The sequence below is a fragment of the Manis javanica genome, chromosome 8 (genome assembly GCF_040802235.1).
Source record: "Manis javanica isolate MJ-LG chromosome 8, MJ_LKY, whole genome shotgun sequence".
NCBI lineage: Eukaryota > Metazoa > Chordata > Mammalia > Pholidota > Manidae > Manis > Manis javanica.
In genome coordinates, this window is record NC_133163.1 from 108,319,014 (window position 1) to 108,339,351 (window position 20,338).

A 20,338-nucleotide genomic window follows, 5' to 3' on the forward strand; every position below is an offset into this window, starting at 1 on the left:
AATTTTAGTACTTACATTTAGGAATATAATCCATTTTAAGTTGATTTTTGTATGTGGTTTGAGAAAGGGTTCCAACTTTATTTTGTATGTGGATATACAGTTGTCCTAGTACCATTTCATCAAAAGATTTTTCTCTCCCCCACTGAATTGTCTTGGCACTCAGAGGGATCTTTATAAAATAAATCCTCCTCATTATCCCTGTGCCCTCTGTCTTTCATGAAAAGCCTCTGATGTAACCAAAATAAGATACAAAATCCTTATTAGAGTCTTTGTGGCATGCTGCATGATCTACACTCTGTCCAGCTTCACCTTATATAATTCTCCTGCTCTTTTACTATCCTCCAACAACACTAATTGCCTTCCTGTTCTTCAGACATGTCAGGTTTTTATACTAGCTGATTGCTCACTGTGGAACACTGTTGTACTACCCTATCACATTATTCTCCCAGATCTTCACATTTCTGGTTCCTCATTATTTAGGTCTTAGGTCAACATCACCCCATTAGAGAGGCCTCTCCCTGCACCCACCCAGCCGATTTACTGAAATTAGTCACCCACCTTTTCCCCAGTCATTTCCTCTCCCATGACCGTTTTTTTTCTTAATTGCTTATCATTCTCTGGAATTATTGTTTATTTCTTTACTTGATTGACTGTCATCTCTCCCTAAAATATATGTTTTATGAGTGTTGGGCTCTTATTTCTCATTGTTTAGAGTAGTGCCTGGTGCATAATAGGTCCTCAGTAAATATTGACTCATGGAATGAAGCATATGTGCATTAATTTGGGAAAAGAGAGGCCACAGTAGCAAGGATTTGGCAGTGTTTCTTCTTCCCTGTACATTGGTAATAGCAACTGCTATTTTGGGCAATGAAAGATCACTGTACGCAGAGTGTCTGTATCTTCATTGGCACTCTGTCTCTGAGAATATCATCAAAGTCTAAACATGTCCTTTATTTTACATATCCAAGTGAGCCATGTTGAAGCCTGGCAGATAAAATCCTATGTAGCCTATATTCTTGAGAATGAGCTGATGGCCTTAATAAGCTGAGGTACTTAAGCCTGAGTTCTTAAAAATTGGACTCAGATCATCCCTCTGACTGTGTATGTAGCTATATGTTATCTAGTAAACAGTTGAATTCATATACTTAAAGAAAAAAATATACTCTAATGTAGGACAGAAATTGTTTATCATACTTTTGGTCTACACAGTAGCTTTCAAACTCTTGAAAGAACCTGAAAGCTATGATTTTTATCTGTTTTACTTGTTTTGTGACAGAAGGATTTTGCTGTTAAAAAAGAAAAAAGAACAAGGCAAAGGTTTGAAATCCATAGGTCTATATGAAGTATCTCTCAAGATTGGCTAGTTCTTTGTATTCTGATGATGTGTCCTACAAATAAATAGCAGTAGTGTCTGGATAGTGGGCACCAGAATTCAGCCACTGCGAAGCTATTTCTCCATTACTAATTCATAATTAACTCTGTAAGAGCAATATGGGAAGCCAGTTTGGAACATCAGAACAGTGGAAATGATATATTCAGTGTGCTTCAAGAAGACTAATGCTAACCCATAATCTTATTCCCAAACAATTATCTTTCAAGAATGGAGCAAAACAAGGTCATTTTTAAAAATTAATTAAGAAAGTTTCCTGCCAGTAGACCATCATTCATGGAAATTCTAAACAAGGATTTTGGAAAAAGGAAAGTAGTTCCAGATGGAAGGAAGAATAAATGGAGAAAAAATAGCGTGATAAATATGTGGATAAATATAAATAATTGTTAACTGTATCAAATAATAGCACTTTTTGGAGTTTTAAAAAAGAACATTAGCAAGTACAAAAATAACAACATAAGTTGGGAGGAGGGTAAAATATTCTAAGGGCCTGGAATTTAATTTTTAAATTAAATTGTTCAAGAAGAGAGAGTATTAACTTCTGACTTTGATATGGCAGGGGTAGCTGCAGGTCTCCCAGGTTTCCCTTATCTAAATAACCTTCAGTTTAGGGCTGGCCTATATCATTGATTTTAGGAAATTACCTGACATTTCACTTTTGCTTCTTGTGTAATTTGGGTTTTGTTATTGTCAATAAGAACTATTTCTTATAGTTCTATAATAACTACTTATAGAAGTTCTATAACTTCTCTCTCCAAGATGAGAGCCAAGTGTGGCTGTTTAAATTTGAATTTAATTAAATTTTAGTTTCTGAGTTGCACTAGATACATTTCAGTTGCTCAGTAGCCACATGTGGCTAGTGGATATCTTAATGGGCAACAAAATCTTCTAGTATTTCCATTATTACAGAATGTGCTATGGGATGATGCTCTTTTAGAATAACCACGAAGAGAATAGACAACATATTGGGTAATTTCTAGGCTAGTAGAAAGGGGAAAAACTAATCCAAAAAGAAAGAAGAAAGGAGAGGTAAAGGAATGTTGAACTGATGGGACACAAAAGCTAGTGTATTTAGTTTACTCAAATATATAGTAAGTGTAAATAGGACTCAGTGCTCTAGTTAAAAGACAGTGATTTTGAAACTAGATTAAAAACTATTTATTAGCTGTTTATAAGAGACATATAAAACAAAAGGAGAAGAGGAACCAAGATGGCAGCATGAGTAGGGCAGTGGAAATCTCCTCCCAAAACCATATATATTTTTGAAAATACAACAAATACAACTATTCCTAAAAGAGAGACCAGTGGATACAGTACAACAGCCAGGCTACATCTACATCTGCGAGAACTCAACATCTCATGAAGAGGGTAAGATATAAGCCATGGCCCAGTGGGACCTAAGCGCCCCTCATCCCAGCTCCCTGGCTGGAGGAAAGGAGTCGGAGCGGGGAGGGAGGGGAAGCCCAGGACTGCTAAATAACCAGCTCTAGTAATCCGCACTGGGAGCACAGACACACAGTGCAGGGTGTGGTGGATATTAGAGAAACGGAAAAGCAAAATCTGCAAGCAGGTCCCCACAGCCAGCTCCCCTGGAACAAAAGAAAAGCAAGTGCTTTTTGAAAGTCTTAAAGGGACAGGGACCTCACAGCTGTACGGAATCATCCCGGCACACTCAGCCCAGCAGCTGGGAATCCTTGGGAACTCCAGGCGCCCTAAATCCCTGGGCAGCAGTGCAGCTCTGAGCCCCTCACAGCAATAAGCAGCCTGCCAGTAGTTCCCCTGGCCACCTCAGCCCCGAAACAGTGGTCCAGTAGCCTGAGAGCCACCGCGCACACCCTTGTCAAGGAGCAGTCGTACGAGCCCAAAATTGTATGGTGGTAGAATGGCCCAGGAGCAGCTGCACCCCCAGCAGCTTCCCAGAATCTCCTCCTAGTGCGCAACCACCCGGGCTAGACCCAAAGGCCACTGCCAGCGTGCAGATGCCAGGCGCAGGCAGAAGAAATGGGGGCAAGGTGCAAAGGGGCGGAGCTCTTGGAGGAGAGCACACCCGGTGCGCCTGCCACTCCCCGCAGGGCTCTGGGCTACCCTGATGGTGACCCCACCCATGGCAGCTTAGGGGATTAATCCTGAGGCTGCTCCAGGAGTGTGGGTAACTGACACAGGCAGCTGCGAAGGACAAAGCGACCAGCAAACAGTAAAGGACTTTGTTCTCCCAGCTGACACACATGCTACCTGCCTACATCTACCTCTATCACCATGAAAAGGCAGAAGAATTTGGTCCAGCCCAGAATTACCCAGATAACCCCCCAGAGAGGGCCTGGGGAGATAGATTTAACCAATCTTCCTGAAAAATAATTCAAAATTAAGGTCATAACCATGCTGATGGACCTGCAGAGAAATATGCAAGAGCCAAATGAGCAAGTATGGAGGGAGACTACAGAAATAAAACAATCTCTGGAAGGACTTAAGAGCAGACTGGATGAGGTGCAAGATGCCATTAATGGAATAGAAATCAGAGAACAAGAATACAGAGAAGCTGAGGCAGAGAGAGATAAAAGGATCTCCAGGAAAGAAAGAATACTAAGAGAAATGTGTGACCAATCCAAACACAACAATATTCACATTATAGGAGTGCAAGAAGAAGAACAGAGAGAAAGAGGGATAGGAAATGCGCTTGAAGAAATAATAGCTGAAAAGTTCCCCGAACTGGGGGAGGAAAAGTCTCTTAGACCATGGAGACCCACAGAACTCCCAACACAAGGGACCCAAGGAGGACAACACCAAGACATATAATAATTAAATGGCAAAGATCAAGGACAAGGATAGAGTATTAAAGGCAGTCAGAGAGAGAAAAAAGGTCACCTACAAAGGAAAACTCATCAGGCTATCATCAGACTTCTCAACAGAAACCTTACAGGCAGAAGAGAATGGCATGATATATTTAATGCAATGAAACAGAAGGGCCTTGAACCAAGAATACTGTATCCAGCATGATTATCATTTAAATATGAAGGAGGGATTAAATAATTCCAAGACAAGCAAAAGTTGAGGGCATTTGCCTCCCACAAACAACCTCTACTGGATATTTTAAAGGGACTGCTCTAGATGGAAGCATCCCTAAGTCTAAATAGATGTCACCAGAGAAAATAAAATAACAGCAAAGAAAGCAGACCAATCAAATGCTAACTAAAGGCAAAAAATACAATCAACTACTCACAAAAGCAGTCAAAGGAAACACAAAAGAGTACAGAATAAAACACCTAACATATAAAGAATGGAGGAGGAGGAATAAGAAGGGAGAAAAAAAAGAATCATCAGACCGTGTTTATAATAGCTTAATAAGGGAGTTAAGTTAGATGGCTAGATAGTAAAGAAGCTATCCTTGAACCTTTGGTAACCACGAATCTAAAGTCTGCAATGGCAATAAATACATATCTTTCAATAATCACCCAAAATGTAAATGGACTGAATGCACCAATCAAATGACACAGAGTAACAGAATGGATAAAAAGGCAAAACCCATCTATATGCTGCTTATAAGAGACTAACCTCCAACTCAGAGACATACACAGACTAAAAGTCAAAGGATGGAAAAACATATTTCATGCAAACAATAGGGAGAAAAAAGCAGGTGTTGCAGTAATTGTATCAGACAAAATAGACTTCAAAACAAAGAAAGTAACAAGAGATAAAGAAGGACATTGCATAATGATACAAGGGTCAGTCCGACAAGAGGATATAACCATTATAAATATATATGCACCCAATACAGGAGCACCAACATATGTGAAACAAATACTAACAGAATTAAAGGAGGAAATACAATGCAATGCATTCATTCTAGGAGACTTCAGCACACCACTCACTCCAAAGGACAGATCCACCAGACAGAAAATAACTAAGGGCACAGAGGCACTGAACAACACACTAGAACAGATGGACTTAACAGACATCTACAGAACTCTACACCCAAAAGCAGCAGGATACATATTCTCCTCAAATGCACATGAAACATTTTCCAGAATAGACCACATACTAGGCCATAAAAAGAGCCTCAGTAAATTCAAAAAGATTGAAATTCTACCAACCAACTTCTCAGACCACAAAGGCATTAAACTATAAATAAATTATACAAAGAAACCAAAAAGGCTCACAAGCACATGGAGGCTTAACAACACGCTTCTAAATAATCAATGGATCAGTGACCAAATTAAAACAGAGATCAAGCAATATATGGAGACAAGACAATGAGAACATAAAGTCCCAACTTCTGTGGGAGGCAGCGAAGGCAGTTCTAAGAGGAATGTTTATAGTAATTCAGGCCTATTTAAAGAAGGAAGAACAATCCCAAATGAACTATCTAAGCTCACAATTATTGAAACTGGAAAAAGAATAACAAATGAGGCCCAAAGTCAGCAGAAGGAGGGACATAATAAAGATCAGACAAGAAATAAATGAAATTGACAAGAATAAAACAATAGAAAAAAATCACTGAATCCAAGAGCTGGTTCTTCATAAAAGCAAAGAAAATAGATAAGCCTCTAGCCAGACTTATTAAAAGAAAAAGAGAATCTACACACATCAACAAAATCAGAGACGAAAAAGGAAAAATCATGACGGACCCTGCAGAAATACAAAAAATTATTAGCGAATACTATGAAAATCTATATGCTAACAAGCTGGAAAACCTAGAAGAAATGGACAACTTCCTAGAAAAGTACAACCTTCCAAGACTGACCAAGGAAGAAACAGAAAATCTAAACAGACGAATTACCAGCAATGAAATTGAAGTGGTAATCAAAAAACTACCCAAGAACAAAACCACTGGGACAGATGGATTCACCACTGAATTTTATCATACGTTCAGAGAAGACATAATACCCATTCTCCTTAAAGTTTTCCAAAAAATAGAAGAGGTGGGAATACTTCCACACTCATTCTATGAAGCCAGCATCACTCTAATACCAAAACCAGGCAAAGTCACCACAAAAAAAGAAAATTGCAGAACAATATCCCTGATGAACATAGATGCAAAAATACTCAACAAAATATTAGCAAACCAAATTCAAAAATACTTCAAGAGGATCATACACCATGATATAGTGGGATTCATCTCAGGGATGCAAGGACAGTACAACAATCGAAAATCCATCAACGTCATCCACCACATCAACAAAAAGGAGAGAAACCACATGATCACTTCCATAGATGCTGAAAAAGCATTCGACAAAATTCAACATCCATTCATGATAAAAACTCTCAACAAAATGTGTATAGAGGGCAAGTACCTCAACATTATAAAGGCCATATATGATAAACCCACAGCCAACATCATACTTAACAGCAAGAAGCTGAAAGCTTTTCCTCTAACATCAGGAACAAGACAGGGATGCTCACTCTCCACATTGTACTGGAGGTCCCAGCCATGGCACTCAGGCAAAACAAAGAAATACAAGGCATCCAGATTGGTAAAGAAGAAGTCAAACTGTCACTATTTGCAAATGACATGTTGTACATAAAAAACTCTAAAGATTCCATGCCAAAAGTACTAGAACTAATATCGGAATTCAGCAAAGTTGCAGGATACAAAATTAACACACAGAAATCTGTGGCTTTCCTATACACTAACAATGAACTAACAGAAAGAGAAATCAGGAAAACAATTCCATTCACAATTGCATCAAAAAGAATAAAATACCTAGGAATAAACCTAACCAAGAAGTGAAAGACCTTTACCCTTAAAACTACAAGACACTCTTAAAAGAAACTAAGGAAGACACTAACAAATGGAAACTCATTCCATGCTCTTGGCTAGGAAGAATTAATATTGTCAAAATGGCCATCCTGCCTAAAGCAATCTACAGATTCAATACAGTGCCTATCAAAATAACAACAACGTTCTTCAACGAACTGGAACAAATAGTTTTAAAATTCATATGGAACCACCAAAGACCCCGAATAGCCAAAGCAGTCCTGAGAAGGAAGAGTAAAGTGGGGGGCATCTCACTCCCCAACATCAAGCTCTACTACAAAGCCACAGTAATCAAGCCAATTTGGTACTGGCACAAGAACAGAGCCACAGACCAGTGGAACAGAATAGAGAGTACAGATATTAATCCAAACATATATAGTCAATTAATATATGATAAAGGAGCTATGGACATACAATGGGGAAAAAACAGCCTCTTCAACAGATGGTGCTGGCAAAACTGGACAGCTACATGTAAGAGAATGAAACTGGATTACTGTCTAACCCCATACACAAAAGTAAGTTCGAAATAGATCAAAGACCTGAATATAAGTCATGAAACCATAAAACTCTTAGAAAAAAACGTAGGCAAAAATCTCTTGGACAGAAACATGAGCGACTTCTTCATGAACATATCTCCCCAGGCAAGGGAAACAAAAGCAAAAATGAACAAGTGGGACTATATCAAGCTGAAAAGCTTCTGTGCAGCAAAGGACACCACCAATAGAACAAAAAGGCATCCTACAGTATGGGAGAATATATTCATAAATAACAGATCCGATAAAGGGTTGACATCCAAAATATATAAAGAGCTCACTCACCTCAAACAACAAAAAGCAAAAAATCCAATTAAAAAATGGGCAGAGGAGCTGAACAGACAGTTCTCCAAAGAAGAAATTCAGATGCCCAACAGACACATGAAAAGATGCTCTGTATTGCTAGTCATCAGAGAAATGCAAATTAAAACCACAATGAGATATCACCTCACACCAGTAAGGATCACCACCATCCAAAAGACAGACAACAACAAATGTTGGCGAGGTTGTGGAGAAAGGGGAACCCTCCTACACTGCTGGTGGGAATGTAAATTAGTTCAACCATTGTGGAAAGCAGTATGGAGGTTCCTCAAAATGCTCAAAATAGAAATACCATTTGATCCAGGAATTCCACTTCTAGGAATTTACCCTAAGAATGCAGCAGCCCAGTTTGTAAAAGACAGATGCACCCCCCTATGTTTATCACAGCACTATTTACAATAGCCAAGCAATGGAAGCAACCTAAATGTCCATCAGTAGATGAATGGATAAAGAAGATGTGGTACATATACACAATGGAATAATATTCAGCCATAAGAGGAAAACAAATCCTACCATTTGCAACAACATGGATGGAGCTAGAGGGTATTATGCTCAATGAAATAAGCAGGCAAGAAAGACAAGTACCAAATGATTTCACTCATATGTGGAGTATAAGAAGAAAGAAAAAACTGAAGGAGCAAAACAGCAGCAGAATCACAGAACCCAAGATGGACTACCAGTTATCAAAGGGAAAGGGACTGGGGAGGATGGGTGGGAAGGGAGGGATAAGGGTGCGGAAAAAAGAAGGGGGCATCACGATTAGCATGTATAATGTGGGGGGTGCTTGGGGTGGGCTGTGCAACACAGGGAAGACAAGTAGTGATTCTACAGCATCTTACTACGCTGATGGACAATGACTCTAATGGTGTTTGTGGGGGGGACTTGGTGATCGGGGGAGTCTTCTAAAAATAATGTTCCTCATGTAATTGTAGATTAATGATAACAAAATAAAAAAAAAGGATTGCACGTAATAAGGGAAAACAAGAGATGCTATTACAATTGCTAATCAAAACAGAGCTGGTGTATCTATAGTGATATCAGAAAGATTAGACTTTAAGTCAAAAAGCATTACTAATGATAGAATGTTTAATTTGCCAAGAAGATATAATCATTTTAAATATGTATGCACCTGGAGACCCCTAGAGAGTAAATACTTTGATTGGCTGTTCATTCCTTGGACCCATGGAAACTGTCACAAAGAGTAAAGGTCAGTTTTTGACAATGAAATACAAAATTTATATACATATAATAACTTCAGAATATATAAAGAAAAGCTTAATATAATTATAAGAAGAAAAGATATCATACCTGAAGATTTTAAAACACCTTTCTCTATAATTGATAGATGCAGATAAGAAAAGAAAAGAAAACCTAAAGAGCATGCATTCTTTTTTAAAAAAAATTGATGAACTTTTTATTTTTTATAATTTCAGGTTTATGAGAAAGTTCAAAAAATACTACAGAGAATTCGCATATACTTCTCACCCAGTTTCCCCTAATTTTACATGACCATGATAGATGTGTCAAAACTTAGAGATTTAATGTTGGTACATTACTATTACCTATATTGTAGTCTTAATTCATATTTCACCAGTTTTTCCACTAATTTTTTTTTGTTTTTAATCCAATCCAGGGTATCCACTTGCATTTCATCATACCTTCCTAGTCTCCTCTTGTCCATGGTATCTTCTGTCTTCTCAGTCTTTGTTTTTCATAACCTGACTTTACATTTCTTATACACTCAGGAAATTTACAAAAATTAACCTTATGCTGGGCCATAAAGCAAGTTTCTACCCATTTCTAAGGATTTAAAGCATTCAGACCGTAGATATCCTCTGACCACAGTGCAGTTAAGCTAAAATTTAGTAGAAATACAAACGAGACTTATTTGGGTCAAAAATCAGAATGAAACTTAGAATATATTTTAGACTGCCTACCAAGACCATATCAAAACTTGTGAGATTTAGCTGAAACAGTTTTTAGAGGGATTATAAAGCCCTAAATTCATATATTAAGGAATAAGAAAATACTGAAAGTTAATGAACTATATATCCATATTAAGAGCAGAGAGTATTCATAGACACTGCGAAAGTGACTGGTGATTACCATTGCGGACAGTTTGGGGTGGGTGGGGAGAGTGAGGGGGATAAAAGGGCACAAAAATTCTCAATTATAGTATAAGTTGGTCATGGGGTTAGTAGTACAGCATGGAGAATATGGCCAGTGATTCTGTAATGTCTTCCTATGTTGACAGATAGTAACTGCACTAGTTGAGGTGAGGATTTAATAATATGGGTAACTGTCGAATCATTGAACCACTGTGTTGTATACTTGAAGCGAATATAAGATTGTATGTCAATGCTACTTAAATTTAAAAAAACAGAGATTGTTAAAATAGAAGAAGGTAAATATATAAGCTTAACAAACCTAAAATGCCTTTAAAAAGATTTTTAAATGACAAAATAAAATTTTTTAAATATGTCATTTATAAGGGTTTAACATCCAAAATATATAAAGGACTCATATGCCTCAATACCAAAAAACACAAATAACCCAAATTAAAAAATGGTTGGAGGGCTTGTATAGACATTTTTCCAAACAACGAATACACATGGCCAACAGGCACATGGAAAAAAAAAATGTTTCACATTGCTAATCATCAGGGAAATGCAAATCAAAACCACAATGAGATACTACTGTGTACAAACATTATTTACATAACAAAAGTTCCTAGGTATAAATCTGGCCAAAAGATGTGCAAGACCTCTATGTGGACAATTTTAAATCTGAGAGAAATTAGAGACCTATGTAAATGTAGGTCTTTACTCAGTTCTTGGATTTTAGATTTCAAGACTGAATTTATATAAAGAGGTCAGTTCTCTCCAAAATAAATTATAGTTTCATTCCAACCCCAAAGACGCAGCAGCCTTGTAGAGAGTAGTTGCAGAATGTGATGAGTTGATTTTACAATTTATATGGAAAAAGCCAAGATACTCTTGATGCAGAACAAATAAGGAGCACTTGCTCTCCAGATAGAAAATATTTTAAACATTGAAATTAAGAATTAGACCAGTGACAGAGAAGAGTGACGCCAAAAAGACCAAACATATATAGACAGAACTAAGCACAGTAGAGCAACGAGGGAAAGGCAGTCTTTTCAATAACAGCTCCCAAGACAATTAGATATAGCCATTAGTTAGATAACCAATTCAAATTTCTAACTAGATAGCCAGTTAGAAAAACAGATTATTTCCCTCAGCTCACATTTTAAAATTCTATTCTATATTTGAGAATGTGTTTCTGATCTTAATGACAAGCTAGGATTTCTAAAACAAATGCATTAACCATGAATAACATTGGCAAACAAGACTATATTAAATTTGAGGACTTGTGTTTGTCTTAAAAAAACCCAAAAGAAAATATAAAAGCAAGCCACAAAGTGTAAGATGATTGCAACTTTATAATGAATAAAGGATTACTATCCAGAATCTTTAAAGAGCAGCTACAGATAAATTTTTTAAAGATTGACAATCCAGTAAAAAAAATCAACCTAGCAAAAAACTGAACAGGCACTTTACAAAAATAGATATTCCAATGGTCAGTGAATATATGAACTAGTTATCAGGCAAATGCAAATTAAAACCAAAATGAGATACTACTGTATACCCACCAGAATGGCTAACATTTAAAAGCCTGATGATACTAAAAGTTGGAGAAGATGTGCAATGTAGAGAACTCTTTATTCCTTGCTGATGAGAATATAAATTGGCTGTCTACTTAGGAAGGCAGTTTGGAGTTACCAAGTAAAGTTGAAGATAAGTATACCCTAAGACTCAGCAATTTTACAAAACATATTCCCTAGAGAAACTCTTGATGTGTGCAACAGGATAAATGTACAAGAATTTGTCGTAGCCCCAAAGTGAAAACAGCTTAAATAGCCATCAAAAAAATGAATGAATAAACATACTATGGTATATTCAAATTATGGAATAATATAAAAATGAACAAAGAACAGCTGTATACTACTACATACAACTAATAATATGTTTGCTTATTTGATTTATTGTTTGTCTTTAGAATATCAACTTAATGAAAGCATAGACTGTTTATTTTGTTCACTGCTGAGTCTGCAGTTTATGTTAACAGCACCTTGTATATAGTAGTACATAAAAACACCCAAATGAGTTAATGGAATGAAATGTTAATGTAGAGACTTTGCCTATAAAAACTTGAAATCTTTGTATTGTCCATTGCTAGTCTATGGTTGATTGATTCCTGTGTATTGATCTTGTATATTATTTTAGTTGTATTTTTGTGGATTCCTTAGGATTGAAAATTCATATTCTTTGGAAAGATTTAATGAATTTGAGTCACTAAGGAAAATGGCTGTAAAAGGTTAAGGTGTTAAAATAATGAAGATCTAAAGGGATCATGCCTTCAGATTGCTTCTAAAGGGTCTTAAGTTTTCATTTTAAAAAAGTCAAAACTGAAAGTCTTATTTTTGTGTGTGGTTTACATAGAATTACAGTCAAAACATCTGCTTTCAAAGAAAAGGCTTTATTTGGCTCTGCATCAGACTGACAAGTGAATATATTCATTTGTTTAAAGTTAACAAGAAATGTTTAAGATATTTATATAACATTTTCTACAATTCACTGCTTTGACTTTTTCAATTAATGATCTTCTCAACCAACAGTTAAGAGAATTTTACTATCCTAGAATTTTGCTGAAACAAAGAAAATAAATTGTAGCCTAAAGCAGTTGTTCTCAAACTCTGCTATGCAGCAGCAGAATGAAAACAGACAATCGAGAAGCTACATGAACCTGGAATTCTTTTAGATCTTTTTAACAAGTATCCCAGTTTGAGAACCATCATCCAGAGTATTACTTGTACAGATATATATCAAGACTTGTGGTATTCAAATAGTAAGTTAGTATTCAAGAAGATCATGTGGATATGAAAAGAAAACATTGGCCCTATTATATTTTTATATTGTATTTGTTCTATTATGTATGTCAAAATAGTACATTAACTTATAAATAGTTGTATTTTAGGGATGAGAGAATAATCAAAATTGTTTAGGCAGCAGAAACTTATTTTTCTTCAATAGTCAAAGTATAATGGAGGGAGAGTATAGATGCCCAATTTTATATTCCAAAAGCTGAAAACTTTGAAATTACTTTCTTCTGTCCCTCCAAAGTCAAAGATTAAATAGAATCATGAGGCAAATACTGTCTCTGGTTATATATATTATTAAACTTTCTTCAGGAAAATACCATTAGATATGTCTACTCATATCTCCATTATACTTTGCTAGGAACTATGTAATAAATAAAATGGAAAAACTGTTAATTCCATAAATTAACATCTTTAGATTTGCCTTGCTTTAAATGCAAAAAATTTGATTTTTAGTAAAAAAAAAAAAAAACATTTGATTTTTCCTCCTGAAATAATTTTTTTTTTAATCACTTAAATGCATCTTTACAACCTGAGAAATAAAGGTGCATGTAATAATCCCATTTCATTATTTTTTACATAATTGAAATACAGCTAAGCAGTACTTTTCATAACATGTTTTAGTGAGCTATTAACAAAATTGGAAAGTGTTAGGTCTTGATATTCTTTGTTATAAGTAATACTCTTATATTTAGTATTGTATTAGAATAAACCCTAAAGAGTGGTACGGGTTTCTTTGTTATTGTTTTTAATCTTATCATGATTAGTGAGACAGTCATTTGTTTTCTAGATTGATGACACTGTAAAAGCTGTTGGTAACTGCAGTTACAACCAACTAGTGGAGAAGATCATCTCTTGTAAGCAATCAGACAATAGTGAGCTGGTTAGCGAAGGTGGGTGAGCGCTGCTATTCCCTAACTTATTCTTGGCGAAATAACTTGTCTTATAATTTAATATCTTTTAAATGTCTTAAGACTTCTAAAAAATGCGATACTGCTTGTAGAAATTAAAAGAAGTAATTATTCATAAAGGTGGCAGTGAACATTTTTCCTAGAACCCTTTCCACTTGACTTGTAAAATCAGGCCTGGATTCTAATAGAATCCTTTGGAATCACTTGCTAGCTTTCATATGGTCAGTTATCCAGGGGTTACTAATAATTACTCTTTTAAAAAAGAATTTTTATTTGTGAGTACTGACAGCAGTTTATAATTCATCCTGAGCACTTGTTTGAGATGAGTATTATGACACTTATATGTTCATTTTTGTAGAGCTCTGCTTTATGTTTCAGTACAATACAGTATATTAAAGCTCCATTTTAGGTTGGAGTGTACCTCTGATCATCAGTGTTCCTAATCCTTAGCTAACTAAATGGCTAAATTCATCATCACAGAAGCAGATTCCCATTTTTTTCAGTTGTGTTCCAGTCAATGAAGAGAAGAGCAGATTTGAAACCAGAATACCATCAGCAGCAATAGCGTTTGGATATACCTTTCCCATCAACCCACTTCACTTTTTTCCCCATAAATATGTAAATACTGAGGCTGCTATTCTCCTCCATTTGAAGAGAAATCATGAGAAGCAGGGGATGAGCTTCATTCTCTCAGACAGTTGTTTTTTTACATGAGGTATAATAAAGTTGATTACAATCACCATATTTAAAAAATTGAAACTAAATGGCTACAAGAGTACATACAAACATATAAAGGAAGATGTGTCCATGTGTCCGTGAGTCTGATACAATATTGATTAATCAGAATCCAAATATTATATTACCCAATTATCTTTAAGTTTAACATGTTTATGCAAGAAGCAAGTAGCAAGAAAATATACATTTTTTTAGTTGAGGCTTATCCTAGTCTTCCACTTGCAATAAACAGATATATGGGGATACTGATCACTGGTTTGTATGACAAGTCTTTCATTACAACCTAAGGCAACAAAGTTTAAATTTTAGGGAGGAGAAGAACAACAAAAGCTGTTAACAAAAAAATATTTTCTTTCAATTAACAAAGTTCCATTCACTAGAACTTTCCATTCCTTATTCAAGCCATGACTATAAATATAAGAAAGACTAAAAATTTCCATCTGTAGATTCCTACTTTCTCAATAACTTCCAATATGCTACTCAGTAATAATTGAGGGAGCAGTAGGATTCAGAAAATTTTAAATAGAATGATAACCAAAAAAATGGTATTTGCCTGAATACATTTATAGGATAAGAAGCTATAGGAAACACTGTTCACAGGATTTTTCCCAAGCCAGTCTGCAGTGTAATAAGAACAAGACTTAGGTAGGACACATAGAGAAAATGAACAGCAACGACAAAAAGCCAAGTCCTTTCATCACTTCTCCTTTTTCTCAACCTGATGTTACAACTATGATTATTTCTCTGACATTGATTCCCCAGGATAATGAAAAACTTTAGATAATTTATACAGTATCGATAAGTTGAAAAAAAAGTCTTGATAAAAACAAGGAAGGAATCATCATCCTCTGTGGAGGTGTAGAATTTTCTGGTAATACATATACCAGAATTGATTAATTCCTTGGCATATAAATGTTGTAATGGTGAAATTCTGCATATCAGATTTCCATATCAAGGAATAATTACATATGGAACTCAGTGCAATTAAAAAGCTAGCTAGTTTTAAAAGGGGCATTACGATTAGCACACATAATGTGGGAGGTGGGCACGGGGAAGGCAGTACATACAGAGAAGACAGGTAGTGTTTCTATAGCATCTTACTACGCTGATGGACAGTGACTAATGGAGTATGTGGTGGGGTCTTGATAATGGGGGGAGTCTAGTAACCACAATGTTGGTCATGTAAGTGTATATTAATGATACCAAAATAAAAATAAATAAATAAAAGCTACCGAGTTTTGTTTATTATGTAGTCTGTTTGAAATAATTATTCAACCCTAATGGTTACATATATAAGGCATTAAGAAATTATATAGGAAAGAAAAGGCCACAATGGACATTTTTACTTACAGTGTAGCAATTAGCTTTCCTCCATCATTTTTTTCATCATGTTTTCTTTGGTATAGTGTTCAACTGAAGTGGTCTGCTTTCTTTTTCTATTTAGCCTACAACTGTAATTTTCCTTTTGAATCAACAAAATATCTAAAAGGTGATTTACTTCTAATCCTTGTTTATCAGAAAGTATTAAGTTTTGGTCTTAGATAATAACTACTTACTTTTTATTCAAATATTTCATCTGCGTAAGGTGCAGACTACAAGAAATAGTTTTACTATCATTCTTTTTTGATGAAAAAGAAATGTTATTTATCTTACAGTTAAATAGAATTACATAGTCTTTCAATTTCTTCCAGATAACATTCATTTTCTTTTGATAACAATACCTTGTAAGTAAAAGTATGAAACACTTCATGTACATAGAATATGTATTATTTGCTACCTCTTTTAGGTGTTAATTCTTGGAATCTAGTTATAATGATAGCAGCAAAAAATAAGGAAAAAAATAGCACAGTACCAGTTGCCAGACCTCACCAGAGCTTGCTCTTTCATTCCAGATGTTCTCTCAGGAATAATTTCTTCTTTAACAATTGTTTTTAGGTAAACAATATGCTTAAAGGAATAATTCCAGAATATTCATTTATTCAAATATTTATTAAGCCTTATTTTTTGCCATAAACACTGAAGATTACAGTTTAAATTCACATTATTTTTGGTTAAAATAGTAATAATTTCCTTTTCTTTTTCTTTCTGTTTTAAATTGAAAAATCTCAAACCCATAAAAAAGTTGGCATAGCATAGAGAATCTGTGTGTGTGTGTGTGTGTGTGTAAACAACAACAAAAAGCCAGTCCTTTCATCACATCTCCTTTTTCTCAACCTGATGTTATGACTATTATTTCTCTGATATTGATTCCCCAATATAATTAAAAACTAGGTAATTTATAGAGTATTGATAACCTGAGAAAAGCATCTTGATAAAAGCAAGGAAGGAATCATCCTCTGTAGAGGTATAGAATTATATATATATATATATATGTCATTATCTCAGGAAATTTAGCACTGATACAGTATTATTATTCAGAATACCCTGGCTGTGTCAGTAATGTCCCTTATAGCTTTAAAGTTTTTTCTATGTAGGCTCCAATCAAGGATCATGTTAACTGTCATGCAGTTTAGTCTCCTATAACCTAGAACAGATCCCTAACTATTTTTTCCATCTTGTTTTCTTTTTGTTCTTTTGTGATGTTGACTTTTCTTAATGGTATAGGCCAGTTGTTTTGCAGAATAGTCCTCAGTTTGGATTCCTTTGATTGTTTCCTCATAAGTAGATTTAGATTACATATTTTGGTGGGAATACTACGTAGGAGACATTGTGTCTTTCCCATCATATCAAATCAGGGGGCACATGATGTCTGACTATCAAATATGATTAAGGTAGTATCTGCCAGATTTTTTTATTATAAAGATTCCCTTTGCTGTTGTAATAGAGAAGTACTCTCTGATGTTATGCTTTGAAATTATGTGAATACCCTGTTCCCTAATAATCTTTCACCTAATAGAGTTGGCATTCACTGATTCTTGCCTGAGTCCACTTTATCTATGGTGGTTATGATATTTCTATTAATCTTCCCACATTTATTAGTTGGCATTCTATAAAAAATAATTTTCCATTCTAATCCTTCCCCATTAATAAAATTTTTGTTATTGGTGTACTTATGAATTCTTTTTTATTTGGTGTGTTATGATCCATTATTACCATTATTCTTTTTGATGCTTCAAATTCTCCCAGATATGGCCAGTGGGATGTGCTGAAGCTGGATCCCATATTCTTTTGACATGTCTTCATCATTTCTTGAGCACTTTCTTATTTTCTAGCACAATAAAATGTTCTGGGCTCCCTACGCTACTCCAGAATCAAATCATGAGCCCCCTATATTTTCAAAGAAAATCTGGGCATTTGTCATATTAAAGGATATTGTTTTCTCCCATCCCCTTAAGGAAAAATATTAAAATGTTACTTGATTTTTGAAACCTAACAGTAGATAAAATTAAAAAGAAAATTATAATTTGTTTAAAGCTAACACAGTGACAAAGTTAAGTTCTGATTGAGTTTAACTTTGAATGCAGATCTCAGACAGGGCTACATCTAGCCAACATTAAAAATAAGCTAGGTTTTCTTTTTTCCTCTATCTTCTTTTTGTTCCTTTTTGCTTAATTTTAGTGCCCTTATTTCTAACTTCACCTCCTTTAAGATAATCAGTGCTTACATGTTCTCTACTAACTTTTCAGTAATAGTGGAAAATTATTTCATAAACTAGTATTGAATTTCTGAAACTAATAAATATTTAAACTAATATCAGGAAGATAATTTTTAACTTAAATTTATTTTTAGTAATATTATCTTATTACCATTATATTAATTTCTACCTTTAGTATCATTAATAACAGTATCTATAGCAATAAAAATGAAATTAAATTAAATGTAAATAAACTATTACTTGAAGCAGTGCGTTAAGTAAACTGTTATATAACACTTAGATTTACCAAAATTTGTTAAATTAGTTATGAAATGTTGAAATTAGATTCAGCTTTTGACTATTCCTCTAAAATCACAGGGGTATCAGGAAACATTGTTCTAAGTCTAAACCAGTCTATGTTTTATAGTTTGGGGAGAAATGCAATTCAGTTTGCTTTTGTAATAATCATCAGTAATTTTTTTTAACTTGATACCCATAATTCTCCTAGGTCCCAATATTTACTTCGCTCTTACATCCTTTGAGCAAGTCACTTATTCTGTCTGAATCTGTGTCCTCCTCTGTAGAAAGCGATAGCTAAGAAAGACCTTTCTAGTGTTGAATTTTTAAATTTCACACACATGAAAGTAATATTGTGCTGTATCTCCACTGAATTTTTCTGTTTTTGAAAGGATTTGTAGAGAGGATGTTGTGTGCATGAAGTTTGGGAAGAGCATTTTAGAAATACCTTTTTGAAGGACGTGTTTGGTAACATGGGTAGTATAGTCAGCCGTGGTACTTCTCAGCACAGGCATAATGCTTTTTACGTGCTATATAATAGTGAGTGCTTTATAGTATATAATATATGCTGCTCAGTAACTTAGTACTTAGCGAAGTAATGATAATCAGGGAGAGAAGCTCTTATTTCTAAGTGTGTAAACCCAAGAAGTTGCAAATGTGCTATAAATTTCCTTTGGCTATGGCCTTTTGTATGACTTTTTGTGCTTCCCCTCCTACCTTAACCAATTCCTTGGAATAGTGTGATATATTGGTAACTTTTTACACGCGCTTTGCAGCTTGAAGTCTACAGCTTGGCACTAAGGATGAGGAGGGAGAGGGAGTGGAATAAATCTATATAATCTAGTGCCTCTTGGCCCTACTAAGCTTATTTTCAGTTTCTTGTTGAACTGTCAGCTTTTTAACATAGGTTTATCTTTCCTCCCAATATCTGAACCTCTCTGCTCACTTCCAAAACCCTCAAAGCATTCTCTTTACCCCTATTGCTTCTGAAATATTTCTTCCTTATTAAAGGAAAGGAGCAAAAGGAGGAAGAGAAAGGAGGAAATAAAAGAAATATAGGCTATTAAAATATTTATGCAGTTTATTCTCATTATTCCCACTAGTTATGTTCTATAAGGTTGATGTGAACACTGAATTAGTAAATATCAAACCACTGCTCATTGGGGCAACACGCAGGACTAGGTTCCTAGGAAGATTTTTCATCAACTGATCAATATATAACCTTGTTTTATGTGTGTTTCTGTTTAAAGACACCTTATTTAGTATATATATTGTTAATTCATTAATATTAAACTCACAGACAACAGTACTATAACTCATGCCTGAATGAAGCTGCAAAAATACATATTTTCTCTGTAAAACACATCACAGCTTTTGTGCACTTAGGAACATTAGCCAGCACTTCAGCATTATGCTTGGGAGCCATTTTCCACAATAAAAATCATCCAAAAAGGAGGTAGAAAATGTGTAAAAATGTGGCAGTAAATACACCGTGAAAAGGACACTTGTTTGCAGTATGAGAACAGGAACAGGAAGGCAGAGCATTGCCTTGTTTGACCTCTGGGGAATGTGTACATTGGGTGACTCATATTTTTGCTGCTTTGCACAGGGACAACCCTGAAAGTGCAGCAAATAATGATTTTGGAGTTATAAATTTTAGCTAAGGGGTGAATTTGCATAAAAACCTGCATGAATAATGAGAATCAACTTACATATATCTTAAATTAAACTCCATAAAACTTCTTTGTATTTCTTTATGTTTTGAAAGCAAAGATATTTCTACTTCTAAACTTATATATCTACATGAGTGGCATATATTGGAGGACATTAGGATAAAAATGGCATCAGTCACGTGTTTTCTTTTCAAT

At 35.0% G+C, this 20,338-nt stretch overlaps 1 protein-coding gene across 1 annotated transcript in view; it reads left to right on the forward strand.

The window, feature by feature from the left end:
* The window catches only part of MINDY2 (MINDY lysine 48 deubiquitinase 2), a 71,774-nt gene that overhangs the window by 29,323 nt on the left and 22,113 nt on the right, over positions 1 to 20,338 (forward strand). Inside the window, exon 5 of the mRNA XM_073211908.1 lies at positions 13,744 to 13,846. Within this exon, the coding sequence (XP_073068009.1) occupies positions 13,744 to 13,846 (103 nt within the window). The remainder of the gene's footprint in view (positions 1 to 13,743; positions 13,847 to 20,338) is intronic.